This window comes from Cucumis sativus, unplaced genomic scaffold (genome assembly GCF_000004075.3).
Source record: "Cucumis sativus cultivar 9930 unplaced genomic scaffold, Cucumber_9930_V3 scaffold38, whole genome shotgun sequence".
Taxonomy (NCBI): Eukaryota; Viridiplantae; Streptophyta; class Magnoliopsida; order Cucurbitales; family Cucurbitaceae; genus Cucumis; species Cucumis sativus.
Window position 1 is genome coordinate 475,804 of NW_022279547.1, and position 18,427 is coordinate 494,230.

General features: G+C 38.1%; 1 protein-coding gene across 1 annotated transcript; it reads right to left on the reverse strand.

Moving 5' to 3' along the window:
- Positions 1–1,158: 1,158 nt before the first annotated feature.
- Positions 1,159–18,328, reverse strand: LOC116405846 (E3 ubiquitin-protein ligase UPL6-like). The gene is made up of 7 exons (XM_031889613.1): positions 18,093–18,328; positions 17,919–18,005; positions 17,655–17,795; positions 17,355–17,468; positions 17,002–17,100; positions 1,861–1,941; positions 1,159–1,236 (listed from the first exon to the last, which is right to left on the reverse strand). Exons 1-7 carry the CDS (start codon positions 18,114–18,116, stop codon positions 1,159–1,161), a joined length of 624 nt encoding a protein of 207 aa, XP_031745473.1. The 5' UTR covers positions 18,117–18,328.
- Positions 18,329–18,427: the final 99 nt, after the last annotated feature.

The window sequence follows — 18,427 nt, forward strand, 5'->3', positions numbered from 1 at the left end:
ACTAGTCTCATAGCACCCTCCATTCATCTTCCCCTACACTGGCTATGGTATCAAAATGCTCAATTAAGTAATACGTCTACTAACGAACTTGAAAACAAAACACATCACACTAAAAAACACAAACATCCCTTTAACCCAACAGAAGCAGCTCTTTTTACCCTTGCACTCACTATCACATTACTATCATGTTTGTCAACTGTCAAACTAACTCTTTTAAGTTATTTAGTGTGACACTACAAAGTTATGAACACCATAATCTTAATTAAAACCTTTTAATAAACAAATGCCAAGTTACTACTCAACAATGGCAAGGAATTCAAAAAACATGACAGCTATCCTAATTGGTTGAAAATGAGAAAAAGAAAGTTAGCCAGACAACCTGTTTGGACTACAAAGCCAGCAGATACGATTCCTCAAATTTGACCATTCACTCTCCATACTCACAAGTCTTCAAGCACATGATGCTGCCTTCTTTCAGATGAGCAACATCATTCCGATCTTAACAGTCAGAAGAGCAAATCAAATCAATCCTAGCATATTCACAAATCACAACTAAAAAGTACAAACATTACAAAATAAAACATGCAGCGATATCAACAAGCATTCTGATAAATAATTAGCCAATTAATTGACATTACAAAATAAATAAAGAAAAAAATCATTGGAAAGATCACTGCTTAAATGAAATTTGAAATATCTCCCAATAGTTTTGATCGGTTACCCGAGTTGTGAGAGTGATCGGTTGATATTGCGTGCTTCCTTCAAGCGCTCCCCAGCTGCACCTGTTAGCTTCTGCCTCCGGAACCAGGTAAATCAATAAGATTTATTCTACTTGTTTTAAAGCTACTTAAACCATCTGCCAGTCTCTGCACAATAAAGTACTAGTCAGAAATGTACCTTGTCTCATACTGAGTTACTTTTTCACATGATTTTTGCTAGCAGGATAAATTAGTTTAAGCTCTAGAAGGAACCAACTTATCCCCTTAAGGGAAACCAAAACAAATAATTAAGAATAATGAGGATACGAAGTGGTCCTCGAGAGTAACCAGTTACAAACCTAATGAAAAAGCAAGATACAATTGTTATATTTTTGAAGTTCAGTTTTTCTTTAAGCCAACTTGAGACAAGAAGTAACCAACTGATGTGTAATGAAAATACTCACTTCAGAAATTTCTTTTGGTTTTCCACTGAGAAACTTTTGATAACTTCCCAAAACATCTCAATGACATAATGCTCCTGAAAGCATGAAATAAAAATTCAAATTCCGAAGTTCCCACATTTGGTTTTTCAATCCAGCAGAAGCATTAAAAAAGTGAAGATATTTCTCCGTTTCCTATCACAAATTTCTTGATCATGGTTGTGCCTGACCAAACAGAGCATTACAAACAATACAAGTCCAAAGTTTGTTTTCATAGTCATAGAAACATAAGAGAGGACTAGAAGTCTGAATAATGGTAATCAATTTATCACCCAGTTTCAAACACTAATACAGGCATATACATTGTATGAATTCGAAATTAATTGAAAAATATTAAAAAGAATCTAAACGATGACCAACTCCCTAAACTCCAAAGACTTCAAAACCATCTCCCAATTACCCGGGTGAGATCTTCCAACATCATCTACAATTTTGAAGTTTAATTGACTTGACATCACAATTCCGATTGCACTACAATAAATCTAGTATTCGATATCCTAAACCAAGAATTGTTCAACCTCCAAAGGAAGATTAATTGTAACTAATCTTCTTGCAAGATTTCAAATTTTCAAAATTTTATCGAACACAATATGCAAAACAATTACGCAGAAAAGAAAAGAAACAAAAATACATATATAGAAAAAAGGTTTAATAGAACTTACCCTATGATAACCACTTGAATAAGTAGTATGTGTCCGTAGGTCATCAACATCCAAGCTGTCCAGTGAACCTGATATTGAAAGCTGAAATGAAATAGACCAGTCAAAGACAGCAACTCGATTTATCCTGGAACCACAAAAGACCAGCAACAAAACTTCATAGTATTTAGCCATTGGTCCATGATTTGACCTAAATTAGGGTTCTCTTTATGTTTTTCTTATCATTTCCCATCGCAAGGGAATTTTTTTTCCCACATCTTTTCCCCTTACAAGGACTTCAGTTGTCACCACTTAGAGTCCATGTAGGCTAAAAATAATCTAGTTCACTTTGTTTATTTCTCAGATTTTAATGATTAGTAAAATTCTGCCTCTACACTTTTACGAGCATTGTGCCTCTTCGAAAATGAACAACTTGAATCTTAAGGAAGACTAGTTTCCTTATCCAGAACCTGAATCTTCACTTCATCAAGGAAACCCACATCTATTCCTTCAGGTGAACTCAATAAGGAAGACCCTGATGCCTCTAGGGTTTAGGCTTTGGTTGGTTGCTGCCCAGATCACAAGATCAAGTGTACTCCTAATCATTCTAGGTTCTTGCTTTAATTAGTTTAGTGTTTCACGTCACATGAAAATTAAAGGTCGACAATGGCACATTATCAAAACTACTAACCCCCTCCCCCCTCCCCCACCCACACACCCACACAATAAGAAGAATAAAAATGCAAATCTAAGTGCTTAACCCTACTGACTTTGTATGGTCTAGGAGAAAAAATGTTCCTCCTTTAACATACTTCTTTCCCAAATAGTATAATTAATACTAGCATGAAACAGGATTCAAGGCACATGAGGCAGTTGATGTGCAATGATAAACGAGTCATCAAGAGATTATATAACAGCAAAACAGCCTTTTCATGCAAACCACGTTACTATCTCAGTGAGTTAGTGATACCTGGAATTCATGCTCATTGAACATGTTGATCCATTCTTTCTGTATAAGCTGCTGAATCCCTCTCAAAAAATGAGAACTTTGCTGTCGTATCTGAGGAGGACATGTTTTCAATCAACATTGGAGTAGGGAGACACATTGGATAAACAAGGGACAAACTATGCTGAAAGTTCAAACGATGATTGGCAACAAGATGAATGAATGTGATGACATTTTCACAGGTGACACGACGGTTTTTTCCTCCAGGAAGTAGCTCTTCTTCAATTTGCTTTCCATATTCATTGTTTATAATAACAAAATATAGCTCTAGTTCAGGAATGTCACCTTCATAATTTAAGATAAGAAGTGAGAAAAAGATTCTACCAGGATACTAGATTGATCTAGATCATTGATCAACAGGCTAAGTGTGGTATCAGCTAAAAGTGATACCAGGATACTAGATTGATCTAGACCATTTTTCCATCGCATTAATCTATTTGTTTCATTTTTACACCTAAATGTTTAAAAGAATTTCAACAATTTTTGTAAATGCTTTTTTTTTTTAATTTAATTTATCAATGCCTTTTACAATATGTCAAAAAGGTTATGATCAGAATACATCCAACTTTTAGAAACATAAAATAAAATCTGAAAAACATATAATTTTATTTATTATTTTTGTTTTCTTTGGTAGAAACAACTTTAATTAATTTATTCCACACAATCTGTAAAAATTGAGTGAGGATATGAAATTGTTAATACACAGGATGGGAGTGATGGGAAGTGCTTCAAAAGGATCCACGTCTAGTGAAAGAATGATTACGGACAAGGGAAAGGGAATAATGAATGAGGAACAAGTTCAAGAAGAAAAAAGTGAACAAAAAACTAACCCGGTGGTGGATGAGGGAGTTGGAGTACCATGTGCACCAAATATCCGTGAGATACCCCTTTTTGACATGAGGCTACGAAAACTGGAGGTGTCGATATTTAAAGGAGAGGAAGAAGAGAATGTGGATGGATAGCTACAACGTGTGGAGCGCTATTTTGTGGTGAATATCTGACGGAGAGAGATAAGTTGGATGCGGCGGTCCTGTGCTTGGAGGGGGAAGCTTTGGACTGGTATCAATGGAAGGAGGATAGAAAGAAAATCGGCAGCTGGACAGAATTCCGATAGCTTCTGTGGGCCAGATTCAAAGCGTCCGACCAAGGTCGTGGGTTCAAACAGGCCATTATTCCCAATTCCAAAAGATTTGGCTGCTGATTTGTCTATGCAAGTGTCTCCAGTAGAAGTATTGGGAGTTCGCAAAACAATAGAAAAGGAGGACAACTTAGAAGTTTTGATCCGTTGGAGTGAGGGGACACTTGAAAGTGCAACATGGGAACAAGCTGCTCTTATTCAAGAACAGTTTCCTGAATTCCACCTTGAGGACAAGGTGGCTCTTTGGGGGGCGGATAATGATAGACCTCCCATAGTAAACGTGTATTCCCGTAGAGACAAGAATAGGAAGAAGAAAGAATGATTGAGAGTTAGTTGGTATTTTTCTATTTGTGTGGGCCCTTAGGAATGTGTTTGTTAGAGTGGGGCCAAGTATTTTGTTATTTCTCTGAGCAATTACTTAAGTGTCTTGAGTGGGAGGGTATGGGTATCTTTTTGGACATATGATGGAATTAAAGAGCTCACCTGTCTTAAAATAACGATCAGGCATCTGATGTCCTTTAACGATAGTGGCTTCTCCTGCTCATAAAACTCCTCATTGTCAATTATTATGAGCATGTGCCTGATTGATAAGGAAAGAAGTGATCAGGACATGCCGAATCTTATAACATACCATATAATTATATAACATCAGATGAGGAATTAAAGCGAAATTCAAAAGTAGAGGAACAGGAATAAAGAAGATAATCTTACTTGTACACAGGACAAAAAACAGCCAAAGGTAATAGCCAACCAGGTGCATCTCCTGATAAATATGCCAATTTCTCTGAAAAGGATGACCATTTTTTATTCTCGTGGCAGTTTTTAATAAAACTCCAGAGTACTGGAACTAACTCCATTCTGTATGCTAGAATAGTCATAATTTTTTATGTCCCACACCAAGTTGTACTTAAAAAGATCTTTTCAAAAAAAATCTATAGAGTTTTTTTTTCTTTTTTAAATGAAGTACATGCATGTTATGTTTCTCGTTATTGAGAAAACATGACCTTTAAACCATTACTAACGCCATTATATCCAAACAGCAAGGTACACAAACCTAGTAGAGGATGACACATGCAACTTTGTCCATTGGGTAGAGAGAGGTGTGAAATGTGAATGTCCGCCACAGTAAAGGAAGAGTAAGAATTTGAGAGGAGAAACTCCAATTGGGATCAACACGTGGGCAACAACATGGCTTCTTACCAACATGAGAACTCAAAAGAGACAGCAGATGTTCTAGAGAAGCCAATGAACTCTTGGAATGTGAATCTGCACTTTCCTGCAATAGTTTGAGTGTGAATTAGTTCTCTGAAAACACCTGCAGAGGATAATCCACGGCAAAACAGAATGTCTATAAAAAAAACCACTTGCAAGTAGAAAAAAAAGGAAGTACATTTATACCTTCCCTGTCAAAGTGATATCCCTAATCAACGCATATGCATTTCTTTCCAGGAAGTAACCAACAATTTTACAAACCCATGGGAGTTCAGGTTGTAATAAGAAAATAATTGTGTCTAACAATAGAGTTGCAGGTGTGTTAGAGTTCACAGGTGCAGCCAAAAGTTGATTCCTCAATTGGTTTCTATCAAGAACAACATCAAGTAAGAATAATTCAGAGGAAAAATAAAGACAACTTATCATATATATAAATAAGATTAGTCTGAATTCGTTAGCTGAAGGTAAAAAAACCTTTATGTCAATTATATATATCTAAACAAAATCTAAGAAATATATCACTTTTCAACAAAAGAAATATATCATATACAATTAAAGGATCATAGCATAGAAAGCCAACAAAATCAACAATGATAGATCAAACATTCTGTTTTTCCATTCAAAACGTGTTAAAAAGGATAAGTTTTTAATAAGGAATGTTGAAATGGAAAAAACTAATTACCTATTATGGTGTACAGTCTGGATGCAAGCATATGCAAATTTTCTTAACTCTCTAATCCACTAAGGCCTTGTTAAGTACATAATCCTTGCTAGCGAAAATGCTCAACATATCCCCTATATATGTAAGAGAGAGAAAGGTAAGAAAGTACTAACACTAAGAGATATGTGCTATCAATTAGAACACTTTAAGATGATATTATCAATTAGAAAACCAAGCATAAAGCAACATAAGGGAAAATAACAAAACAAGGGCACCACAGTGGTTCAGAAACCAATCAATATTTTCATTTGTCACTTTTATAATAATTTCCCAAGGGAAAATCCTCATAACAAGCCTCGTTTTCCCCCTACTATGGAACGAGGAGGATTCCTCCTCATTTCAAAGCCCTCGTCAAACTCAATGCTAAGTTTGACTGCTCCCTTCGGAGTGACAACAAGCCTTGTTTTCCCCCTAATGTGGATCGGGGAGGATTCCTCCTCTTTTCAAAGCCCTCATCAAACTCGATGCTAAGTTTAGAACGCTAAGAGTAGGTGGTTTGGTTTTGGTTAGGCCAAAAGTAAAGTTTTCTGCTAAAAGCTCTGATAGTTAGGGAACTCAACACATTCTACTTGACCGAACCAAGTTGGATCTTTGCTTTTTTATGGGATTTTTCTAATGTATATTGCATGTGTTGTTTGTTTTTTTATAGCTCTTGATTGTCTAACCTTTTTACGTTTTGCATTTGCATGTCTCTCTTTTGTTTCTTTGGTATGCAATGTGGTAACAAGGTCTTGCTAGAACCGGTGGGCTAACCTTTCTATGGTTCTAAACTTAGTTTCTAAGTTTGACTGCTCCCTTCGGAGTGACAACAAGCCTCGTTTTCCCCCTACTATGGAACGGGGAGGATTCCTCCTCTTTTCAAAGCCCTCGTCAAACTCAATGCTAAGTTTGACTGCTCCCTTCGGAGTGACAACAAGCCTTGTTTTCCCCCTAATGTGGATCGGGGAGGATTCCTCCTCTTTTCAAAGCCCTCATCAAACTCGATGCTAAGTTTAGAACGCTAAGAGTAGGTGGTTTGGTTTTGGTTAGGCCAAAAGTAAAGTTTTCTGCTAAAAGCTCTGATAGTTAGGGAACTCAACACATTCTACTTGACCGAACCAAGTTGGATCTTTGCTTTTTTATGGGATTTTTCTAATGTATATTGCATGTGTTGTTTGTTTTTTTATAGCTCTTGATTGTCTAACCTTTTTACGTTTTGCATTTGCATGTCTCTCTTTTGTTTCTTTGGTATGCAATGTGGTAACAAGGTCTTGCTAGAACCGGTGGGCTAACCTTTCTATGGTTCTAAACTTAGTTTCTAAGTTTGACTGCTCCCTTCGGAGTGACAACAAGCCTCGTTTTCCCCCTACTATGGAACGGGGAGGATTCCTCCTCTTTTCAAAGCCCTCGTCAAACTCAATGCTAAGTTTGACTGCTCCCTTCGGAGTGACAACAAGCCTTGTTTTCCCCCTAATGTGGATCGGGGAGGATTCCTCCTCTTTTCAAAGCCCTCATCAAACTCGATGCTAAGTTTAGAACGCTAAGAGTAGTGGTTTGGTTTTGGTTAGGCCAAAAGTAAAGTTTTCTGCTAAAAGCTCTGATAGTTAGGGAACTCAACACATTCTACTTGACCGAACCAAGTTGGATCTTTGCTTTTTTATGGGATTTTTCTAATGTATATTGCATGTGTTGTTTGTTTTTTTATAGCTCTTGATTGTCTAACCTTTTTACGTTTTGCATTTGCATGTCTCTTTTTGTTTCTTTGGTATGCAATGTGGTAACAAGGTCTTGCTAGAACCGGTGGGCTAACCTTTCTATGGTTCTAAACTTAGTTTCTAAGTTTGACTGCTCCCTTCGGAGTGACAACAAGCCTCGTTTTCCCCCTACTATGGAACGGGGAGGATTCCTCCTCTTTTCAAAGCCCTCGTCAAACTCAATGCTAAGTTTGACTGCTCCCTTCGGAGTGACAACAAGCCTTGTTTTCCCCCTAATGTGGATCGGGGAGGATTCCTCCTCTTTTCAAAGCCCTCATCAAACTCGATGCTAAGTTTAGAACGCTAAGAGTAGGTGGTTTGGTTTTGGTTAGGCCAAAAGTAAAGTTTTCTGCTAAAAGCTCTGATAGTTAGGGAACTCAACACATTCTACTTGACCGAACCAAGTTGGATCTTTGCTTTTTTATGGGATTTTTCTAATGTATTATTGCATGTGTTGTTTGTTTTTTTATAGCTCTTGATTGTCTAACCTTTTTACGTTTTGCATTTGCATGTCTCTCTTTTGTTTCTTTGGTATGCAATGTGGTAACAAGGTCTTGCTAGAACCGGTGGGCTAACCTTTCTATGGTTCTAAACTTAGTTTCTAAGTTTGACTGCTCCCTTCGGAGTGACAACAAGCCTCGTTTTCCCCCTACTATGGAACGGGGAGGATTCCTCCTCTTTTCAAAGCCCTCGTCAAACTCAATGCTAAGTTTGACTGCTCCCTTCGGAGTGACAAACAAGCCTTGTTTTCCCCCTAATGTGGATCGGGGAGGATTCCTCCTCTTTTCAAAGCCCTCATCAAACTCGATGCTAAGTTTAGAACGCTAAGAGTAGGTGGTTTGGTTTTGGTTAGGCCAAAAGTAAAGTTTTCTGCTAAAAGCTCTGATAGTTAGGGAACTCAACACATTCTACTTGACCGAACCAAGTTGGATCTTTGCTTTTTTATGGGATTTTTCTAATGTATATTGCATGTGTTGTTTGTTTTTTTATAGCTCTTGATTGTCTAACCTTTTTACGTTTTGCATTTGCATGTCTCTCTTTTGTTTCTTTGGTATGCAATGTGGTAACAAGGTCTTGCTAGAACCGGTGGGCTAACCTTTCTATGGTTCTAAACTTAGTTTCTAAGTTTGACTGCTCCCTTCGGAGTGACAACAAGCCTCGTTTTCCCCCTACTATGGAACGGGGAGGATTCCTCCTCTTTTCAAAGCCCTCGTCAAACTCAATGCTAAGTTTTGACTGCTCCCTTCGGAGTGACAACAAGCCTTGTTTTCCCCCTAATGTGGATCGGGGAGGATTCCTCCTCTTTTCAAAGCCCTCATCAAACTCGATGCTAAGTTTAGAACGCTAAGAGTAGGTGGTTTGGTTTTGGTTAGGCCAAAAGTAAAGTTTTCTGCTAAAAGCTCTGATAGTTAGGGAACTCAACACATTCTACTTGACCGAACCAAGTTGGATCTTTGCTTTTTTATGGGATTTTTCTAATGTATATTGCATGTGTTGTTTGTTTTTTATAGCTCTTGATTGTCTAACCTTTTTACGTTTTGCATTTGCATGTCTCTCTTTTTGTTTCTTTGGTATGCAATGTGGTAACAAGGTCTTGCTAGAACCGGTGGGCTAACCTTTCTATGGTTCTAAACTTAGTTTCTAAGTTTGACTGCTCCCTTCGGAGTGACAACAAGCCTCGTTTTCCCCCTACTATGGAACGGGGAGGATTCCTCCTCTTTTCAAAGCCCTCGTCAAACTCAATGCTAAGTTTGACTGCTCCCTTCGGAGTGACAACAAGCCTTGTTTTCCCCCTAATGTGGATCGGGGAGGATTCCTCCTCTTTTCAAAGCCCTCATCAAACTCGATGCTAAGTTTAGAACGCTAAGAGTAGGTGGTTTGGTTTTGGTTAGGCCAAAAGTAAAGTTTTCTGCTAAAAGCTCTGATAGTTAGGGAACTCAACACATTCTACTTGACCGAACCAAGTTGGATCTTTGCTTTTTTATGGGATTTTTCTAATGTATATTGCATGTGTTGTTTGTTTTTTTATAGCTCTTGATTGTCTAACCTTTTTACGTTTTGCATTTGCATGTCTCTCTTTTTGTTTCTTTGGTATGCAATGTGGTAACAAGGTCTTGCTAGAACCGGTGGGCTAACCTTTCTATGGTTCTAAACTTAGTTTCTAAGTTTGACTGCTCCCTTCGGAGTGACAACAAGCCTCGTTTTCCCCCTACTATGGAACGGGGAGGATTCCTCCTCTTTTCAAAGCCCTCGTCAAACTCAATGCTAAGTTTGACTGCTCCCTTCGGAGTGACAACAAGCCTTGTTTTCCCCCTAATGTGGATCGGGGAGGATTCCTCCTCTTTTCAAAGCCCTCATCAAACTCGATGCTAAGTTTAGAACGCTAAGAGTAGGTGGTTTGGTTTTGGTTAGGCCAAAAGTAAAGTTTTCTGCTAAAAGCTCTGATAGTTAGGGAACTCAACACATTCTACTTGACCGAACCAAGTTGGATCTTTGCTTTTTTATGGGATTTTTCTAATGTATATTGCATGTGTTGTTTGTTTTTTTATAGCTCTTGATTGTCTAACCTTTTTACGTTTTGCATTTGCATGTCTCTCTTTTTGTTTCTTTGGTATGCAATGTGGTAACAAGGTCTTGCTAGAACCGGTGGGCTAACCTTTCTATGGTTCTAAACTTAGTTTCTAAGTTTGACTGCTCCCTTCGGAGTGACAACAAGCCTCGTTTTCCCCCTACTATGGAACGGGGAGGATTCCTCCTCTTTTCAAAGCCCTCGTCAAACTCAATGCTAAGTTTGACTGCTCCCTTCGGAGTGACAACAAGCCTTGTTTTCCCCCTAATGTGGATCGGGGAGGATTCCTCCTCTTTTCAAAGCCCTCATCAAACTCGATGCTAAGTTTAGAACGCTAAGAGTAGGTGGTTTGGTTTTGGTTAGGCCAAAAGTAAAGTTTTCTGCTAAAAGCTCTGATAGTTAGGGAACTCAACACATTCTACTTGACCGAACCAAGTTGGATCTTTGCTTTTTTATGGGATTTTTCTAATGTATATTGCATGTGTTGTTTGTTTTTTATAGCTCTTGATTGTCTAACCTTTTTACGTTTTGCATTTGCAAGTCTCTCTTTTTGTTTCTTTGGTATGCAATGTGGTAACAAGGTCTTGCTAGAACCGGTGGGCTAACCTTTCTATGGTTCTAAACTTAGTTTCTAAGTTTGACTGCTCCCTTCGGAGTGACAACAAGCCTCGTTTTCCCCCTACTATGGAACGGGGAGGATTCCTCCTCTTTTCAAAGCCCTCGTCAAACTCAATGCTAAGTTTGACTGCTCCCTTCGGAGTGACAACAAGCCTTGTTTTCCCCCTAATGTGGATCGGGGAGGATTCCTCCTCTTTTCAAAGCCCTCATCAAACTCGATGCTAAGTTTAGAACGCTAAGAGTAGGTGGTTTGGTTTTGGTTAGGCCAAAAGTAAAGTTTTCTGCTAAAAGCTCTGATAGTTAGGGAACTCAACACATTCTACTTGACCGAACCAAGTTGGCTCTTTGCTTTTTTATGGGATTTTTCTAATGTATATTGCATGTGTTGTTTGTTTTTTTATAGCTCTTGATTGTCTAACCTTTTTACGTTTTGCATTTGCAAGTCTCTCTTTTGTTTCTTTGGTATGCAATGTGGTAACAAGGTCTTGCTAGAACCGGTGGGCTAACCTTTCTATGGTTCTAAACTTAGTTTCTAAGTTTGACTGCTCCCTTCGGAGTGACAACAAGCCTCGTTTTCCCCCTACTATGGAACGGGGAGGATTCCTCCTCTTTTCAAAGCCCTCGTCAAACTCAATGCTAAGTTTGACTGCTCCCTTCGAAGTGACAACAAGCCTTGTTTTCCCCCTAATGTGGATCGGGGAGGATTCCTCCTCTTTTCAAAGCCCTCATCAAACTCGATGCTATGTTTAGAACGCTAAGAGTAGGTAGTCTGGTTTTGGTTAGGCCAAAAGTGAAGTTTTCCCCCATTTTTTATGGGCTTTTTCTAATGTATATTGGATATGTTGTTTGATTTTTTTATAGCTCTTGATTGTCTTACTGTTTTATGTTTTGCATTGTCAAGTCTCTCTTTTCTTTCTTTGGTATGCAATGTGGTAACTAGGCCTTGCTAGAATCGTGGGCTAACCTTTCTATGGTTCTACATTTAGTTACTAATTAAGTTTGATTGCTCCCTTTGAAGTGACAATAAGTTTTGTTAATGTCGACCCTTTTCTAAAGGGATTTAGTTCATTGTGGCTAGACAAGAGGCTTCTAACTCATGTTTGACAAGACAAATTTGTTAAAACCATCCCAGTTTCTAAAGAGAGCCTCCTATCCTTTTTTACTCTATCTAGGCTAGGTTTGGACTAAGTGCATCATAGGTAAGTCACGACAAAGCAACAAAGGAAGACAAAGCTAGAAAAGTATCCATGCACTTATTTATTATACATTCAATCAAGCATTCACAACACACATACCATTTTCTCAATCATGCATTCACATCTCAATAAGAAATAGCTAAAAGGAGCTTAAAACAAAAAAGACAGCAGCTTATGCTCAAATTTCAGCACATATACTCATCAAAATTCAGAATTTCACATCATAAACCCGAGCTCAGTGCTCAAGGGTTGCCAATCATGCTTTTTATGCAAGATCTAATTAAGCTAAGAAGGTATAATGCTCATTATTGTATGGAAAGAATTCTGAAAAATTTTGAAATTTGGGCAAAATTTGAACCCCCAAGTTTACACTAAACATGCAAGCTAAGCAAGCTATTACCCACACCCACTCAAAAAATTGCTTTTTCTGTCCTAAAAGCTTTTGAAAATCAAAGTAAATGGAGAAAAATAAGGGGGGAACTTTGGACTCCCCTGGAAGGATCGACATCCATGACTTTGGTTTGAAGCTTGCATGGATAAACCTTTTCATTCCTTTTTCATTGATTATTCATCCTTGTTCCTGAAAATCAAAGGAAATTCTCTCAATTTTATATATTACTAAAATTAGGATACATATAAGTCTTAACTAGTCTCATAGCACCCTCCATTCATCTTCCCCTACACTGGCTATGGTATCAAAATTTTCAATTAAGTAATACGTCTACTAACGAACTTGAAAACAAAACACATCACACTAAAAAACACAAACATCACTTTAACCCAACAGAAGCAACTCTTTTTACCCTTGCACTCACTATCACATTACTATCATGTTTGTCAACTGTCAAACTAACTCTTTTAAGTTATTTAGTGTGACTACAAAGTTATGAACACCATAATCTTAATTAAAACCTTTTAATAAATAAATGCGAAGTTACTACTCAAAAATGCAAGGAATTCAAAAAACATGACAGCTATCCTAATTGGTTGAAAATGAGAAAAAGAAAGTTAGCCAGACAACCTGTTTGGACTACAAAGCCAGCAGATATGATTCCTCAAATTTGACCATTCACTCTCCATACTCTACAAGTCTTCAAGCACATGATGCTGCCTACTTTCAGATGAGCAACATCATTCCGATCTTAACAGTCAGAAGAGCAAATCAAATCAATCCTAGCATATTCACAAATCACAACTAAAAAGTACAAACATTACAAAATAAAACATGCAGCGATATCAACAAGCATTCTGATAAATAATTAGCCAATTAATTGACATTACAAAATAAATAAAGAAAAACAAGCATTCTGATATTTTTCTATTTGTGCGGGCAGCCGATGTTCACAAAACAGCGTTTCGAACCCACGAGGGGCCCTATGAATTCCTTGTGATGCTGTTTGGGTTGAAACGCTTCGGCAACATTCCAATCAATCATGAGTGATGTTCTTCGCCCATATTTACGCAAGTTTGTTTTGGTTTTCTTTGATGACATCTTAATTTACAGCAAGTCCTTGGACGAGCATTTGCACCAATTGGCAATGGTTTTGGAAACTCTAGTAGCTCATCAACTGGTAGCCAACTTTAAAAAATGCCAATTTGCGGTTGACAAATTGAATACTTGGGCCATGTTATTTCTTCAGAGGGGGTGGCAGCGGATCCAACAAAAATAGAAGCGATGGTTAAATGGCCAGCACCCAAGAACGTGAAGGAGCTAGGTGGGTTTTTTGGGGCTAACGGGTATTATCGGAAATTCGTTGCAAACTACGGTTCTATTGTGCTGCCCCCTTGACACAACTGTTAAAAAAAGGTAACTTTAAGTGGAATGAGACGACCGAGAACGCATTTCAGCAGTTAAAAGTCAGCAATGATGTCTGTCCCGATGCTAGGTATTCCTGATTTTTCACAAAGTTTTGTGCTGGAAACTGATGCTTCGGGTGTGGGTATTGGGGCTGTCCTAATGCAAAATCAACGACCAGTGGCCTTTTTCAGTCAAGCTTTACCTATTACCCATAGGTTTAAGGCTGTTTATGAACGGGAGCTTATGGCAATAGTGCTGGCTGTTCAAAAATGGCGACCATATCTATTGGGTAAGCCTTTTGTGGTGCGTACAGATCAGAAAAGTTTGAAGTTTCTTCTTGAACAACGGGCTATCGGGGGAGAATATCAGAGATGGATCGCTAAACTATTGGGGTATGATTTTGTGATTGAGTACAAGAAAGGATTGGAAAACAAAGCGGCCGATGCCTTATAGAGATTACCACCGGTATTTGAATTGGGCCTCGTAAGTATTGTGGGCGGGCTAAACCCTTCGGTTTTCATCGATCAAGTGGCTGGAAATGAATCTCTTAACAATATTCGATTATCCTTGATAAATGGACAGCCAGCTCCAGATGGATATTTGCTACAAGGAGGAGGATTCACCTAATATTACTTTATTATTAGCTGAGTTCCATAACAGCCCGATAGGGGACATCATGGTGCATTGAAAACATATCAAAGGCTAGCAAGGGAGGTATATTGGCGAGGTATGAAAGCCCATATCCGCACCTATGTTGCTGAATGTTCCGTGTGTCAGCAAGCCAAATACTTGTCTTTAACTCCGGCTGGTTTCCTTCAAGCATTACCCATTCCGGACCGTGTGTGGGAAGATATTAGTATGGATTTTATTGAGGGCCTCCCCAAATCCGAGGGATGTTATATTGGTAGTTGCGGATCTTCTTTCCAAGTATGCACATTTCATCCCCTTGAAACATCCATTTGGTGCAAAAGTGGTTGCTGCTTTTTATGCGAGAGATTATTCGTTTGCATGGATGCCCCTGAAGTATAGTGTCGGATCGTGATCGTATTTTCACAAGTCTATTATGGGAAGAGTTGTGGAGGTTGTTGGAAACTCAGTTGAGATGAAGCACCACTTACCACCCCAAACAGATGGTCAAACGGAAGTTGTCAATCGAGGGGTGGAGACGTATCTAGGGTGTTTTTCTATGAACACACCTAAACAATGGGTTAAATGGCTAGCTTGGGCTGAATTAAGCTATAATACAACAGTCCGTACAGCCACATTGATGACCCCCTTCGAGGCCCTCTATGGGCAACCACCCCCCTCTATATTACCATATGTGAAGGGCTCGAGCCGGGTGAATGATGAAGTAGACCATTTGATGAAAGAAAGAGATGAAATTTTGGGCGTTTTGAAGGCCAATTTACTGAAAGCACAGCAGCGAATGGTCAAATATGCTAATGCTAAAAGACGGGAGGTGCAGTTTGAGGTTCATGATTGGGTTTATGTGAAGTTACGCCCTTACCGACAGTCCTCTCTCAGCCGTTTTAAGCACACCAAATTAGCCCCAAGATTCATTGGTTCATTTATGATTGTGGCACGAATTCGTTTCGTTGCATACCGTTTGGCCCTTCCCAAGGAATCGCTTATACACCCGGTCTTTCATGTTTCTGTTCTTCGCAAGGTCGTGGGTTCAAACAGGCCATTATTCCCAATTTCAAAAGATTTGGCTGCTGATTTGTCTATGCAAGTGTCTCCGGTAGAAGTATTGGGAGTTCGCAAAACAATAGAAAAGGAGGACAACTTAGAAGTTTTGATCCGTTCGAGTGAGGGGACACTTGAAAGTGCAACGTGGGAACAAGCTGCTCTTATTCAAGAAACAGTTTCCTGAATTCCACCTTGAGGACAAGGTGGCTATTTGGGGGGCGGGTAATGATAGACCTCCCATAGTAAAGGTGTATTCCCGTAGAGACAAGAATAGGAAGAAGAAAGAATGATTGAGAGTTAGTTGGTATTTTTCTATTTGTGTGGGCCCTTAGGAATGTGTTTGTTAGAGTGGGGCCAAGTATTTTGTTATTTCTCTAAGCAATTACTTAAGTTTCTTGAGTGGAAGGGTATGGGTATCTTGATTTTGGTATAGACTCTCATTAGAGAAGTGTGTAGAGATTGGGGAGCTCTCAAATCCTCCCCCACAGTTGATAAATAAAATTTTGGCTAAAGCCTTGACAAAAGCTAATGTAGAACATCCCCCTTCTTTATGTTTCTTGAGTTTTATCCTAGAGGAGGTGTTTGAATTACCATTTTTATAGTTTAGGATTAGTTATTTGAATTAACAATTTTGTATCTTGAGTTAGTTATAAGTAAACTAACTCAACCCCAAGTTAGTTTAACAACTCTTGTAATCTCCAGCCTATAAAAAGGCTTCTCATTTTCATTAATAAATGATAAAAAAAAAGGCATTATACATAAAGATTTCCTAGCTTTGCAATTACAGCATCAAAAGCAATGTACAGTTCAGATGAGACTTTATTCCAGTATAGAGTAGCTCTGTAATTGCAGATCAAGAAAGTGAATGTAGCATGGAAATCCCAAATTCAACATTTGGAAGTTAGCAATTGACAATCTCATTAGTAGGCAGTGCACCCATAATAAAATGTAAGATTTTTAGAACCCTAAAAATTCAAGTAACTTGCAACTAGTCATTGTCATGACCATCAATACTACGATTAGTGGATCAGCACAAAATACAAAACAGTAAGACAGTAAATCTTTAAAAACCTTACTTCTGTTTTAACTTGCTCAAGAAGAATGTTGCAAAAAGTATATCAACAAGAGTTCCTTCAAACATGACCTACAGGAAGAAGGGTAAAACAACAACATCCTGTCAAAAATCATTTAATGTGATTGAGATCTTTTAGCATGACTGCTTGAGAACTTTTAGCACAACCGGGCAGCAACTTCAATAACAGAAAAACATGCATAATGTAGGAAGACAGCAGATTTCAAATTATGACATTGTATTTATGAATGTCAGGCGATACATTAATGTTCCAAAATTCAACCAAAGTATGGGGTGAAAGATATATAAGAATCTTCCACGATAAGGCCAAGACCAGGATATCCTTATCCAAAAAAAGAAAAAACTAATCAACCAAAGTAAATTCCATGTATGATTGGGAATTATGGCCATACCTTTGCCAAAAGAACTTCGAGGAAATGGAAAAACTGGAGATGTTGCTCATGTATCATTCCCGAACCAGGATTGGGGTAGAGCAAATGGTCAGCAATTTGCTGGATTACCAAGCAGAAAATAACTTATATTAGAAAAAATGAACAATACATACCCACATATTACTGAAATTTTATGAAATAGATTTCAAGCAACCAAATATTGAAATGTGATCTCACAACTATTTTTATTTTGAAAAGCGATTTCAAACAACTATGGCTGTCTCATCACGCTTCATGTTATCCAATAATACTACAGGATTAACAAAGCCATGCCATGCTAATAATAAGGAATGTCGTGATAACCTTAAATAAACCATACTGCACGTCAAAGGCTGCCGTGTAATGTTCTCCATGACATCTTTAAAAATACCACCACCATCAATTCCTGCCTCCTCAACTCCAAATTCATTAACAAAAGACACACGTATCTGCATGCAGAAAAGTGAAGCAATTGACCCAACACAAACAAAAAAAACTAATAAACAATTACAAGTAACTCTGCAACTATAGGATGCAGAAGAGGGAAGGGGTCGTTTTCACGAGGGCAAAGAAAAAGATAGAAAAAAGTAAGATAACAATTTCATTTTTCATAAATCATGGAAGTCTGAAATTACCGATCCTTGAAGATCAACTTCAGACAATGCACTCATCTGACTGAAAGCATCTTCCAATATATGATTTCGTCGAATTCTAAACCGGTTTCTGGCAAAAACAGCAAGAGATCCATTCCTTTGCCTAGCTGCTGCTAGTTGTGTCTGTGAAATGAGTTATAGAGAAAGTAACCATAAATAAAAAATATCTTACATATTTCTATAACTAACAGTCGTCCAAGAAATTCAATATTGTGGATAAGGAAACCAAAAAAATAACTTGCTTACAGTGAAAATCTTAACCCTGCTAGTAAACGGTACTAAAAAGGGAACTCGCTTGTGTATATCATTTGCTCTGGTATTTTCTATCACTGCCTACAAAGAAACAAGGCCAAGTAAATAATTAGAATTACGATCAGATAGCAGGTCGTTAGAACCAAAACATTCATTGAGAACAATTACCTGTGAAATGAAATAATCATTCATCGCGTCAGCATGGAAGTCACTGGGTGGTGTAAACTGCCGTCTATTGTTCCAGTCTTGCAACTACAACGAGACAATTTAATCTTAGTAGATCGACAAAATGATGCATGGATAAACAATCTTGGAACTTTGGACTCCCCTGGAAGGATCGATATCCTTGACTTTGGTTTGAAGCTTGCATGGATAAACCTTTTCATTCATTTTTCATTGATTATTCATCATTGTTCCTGAAAATCAAAGGAAATTCTCTCAATTTTATATATTACTAAAATTAGGATACATATAAGTCTTAACTAGTCTCATAGCACCCTCCA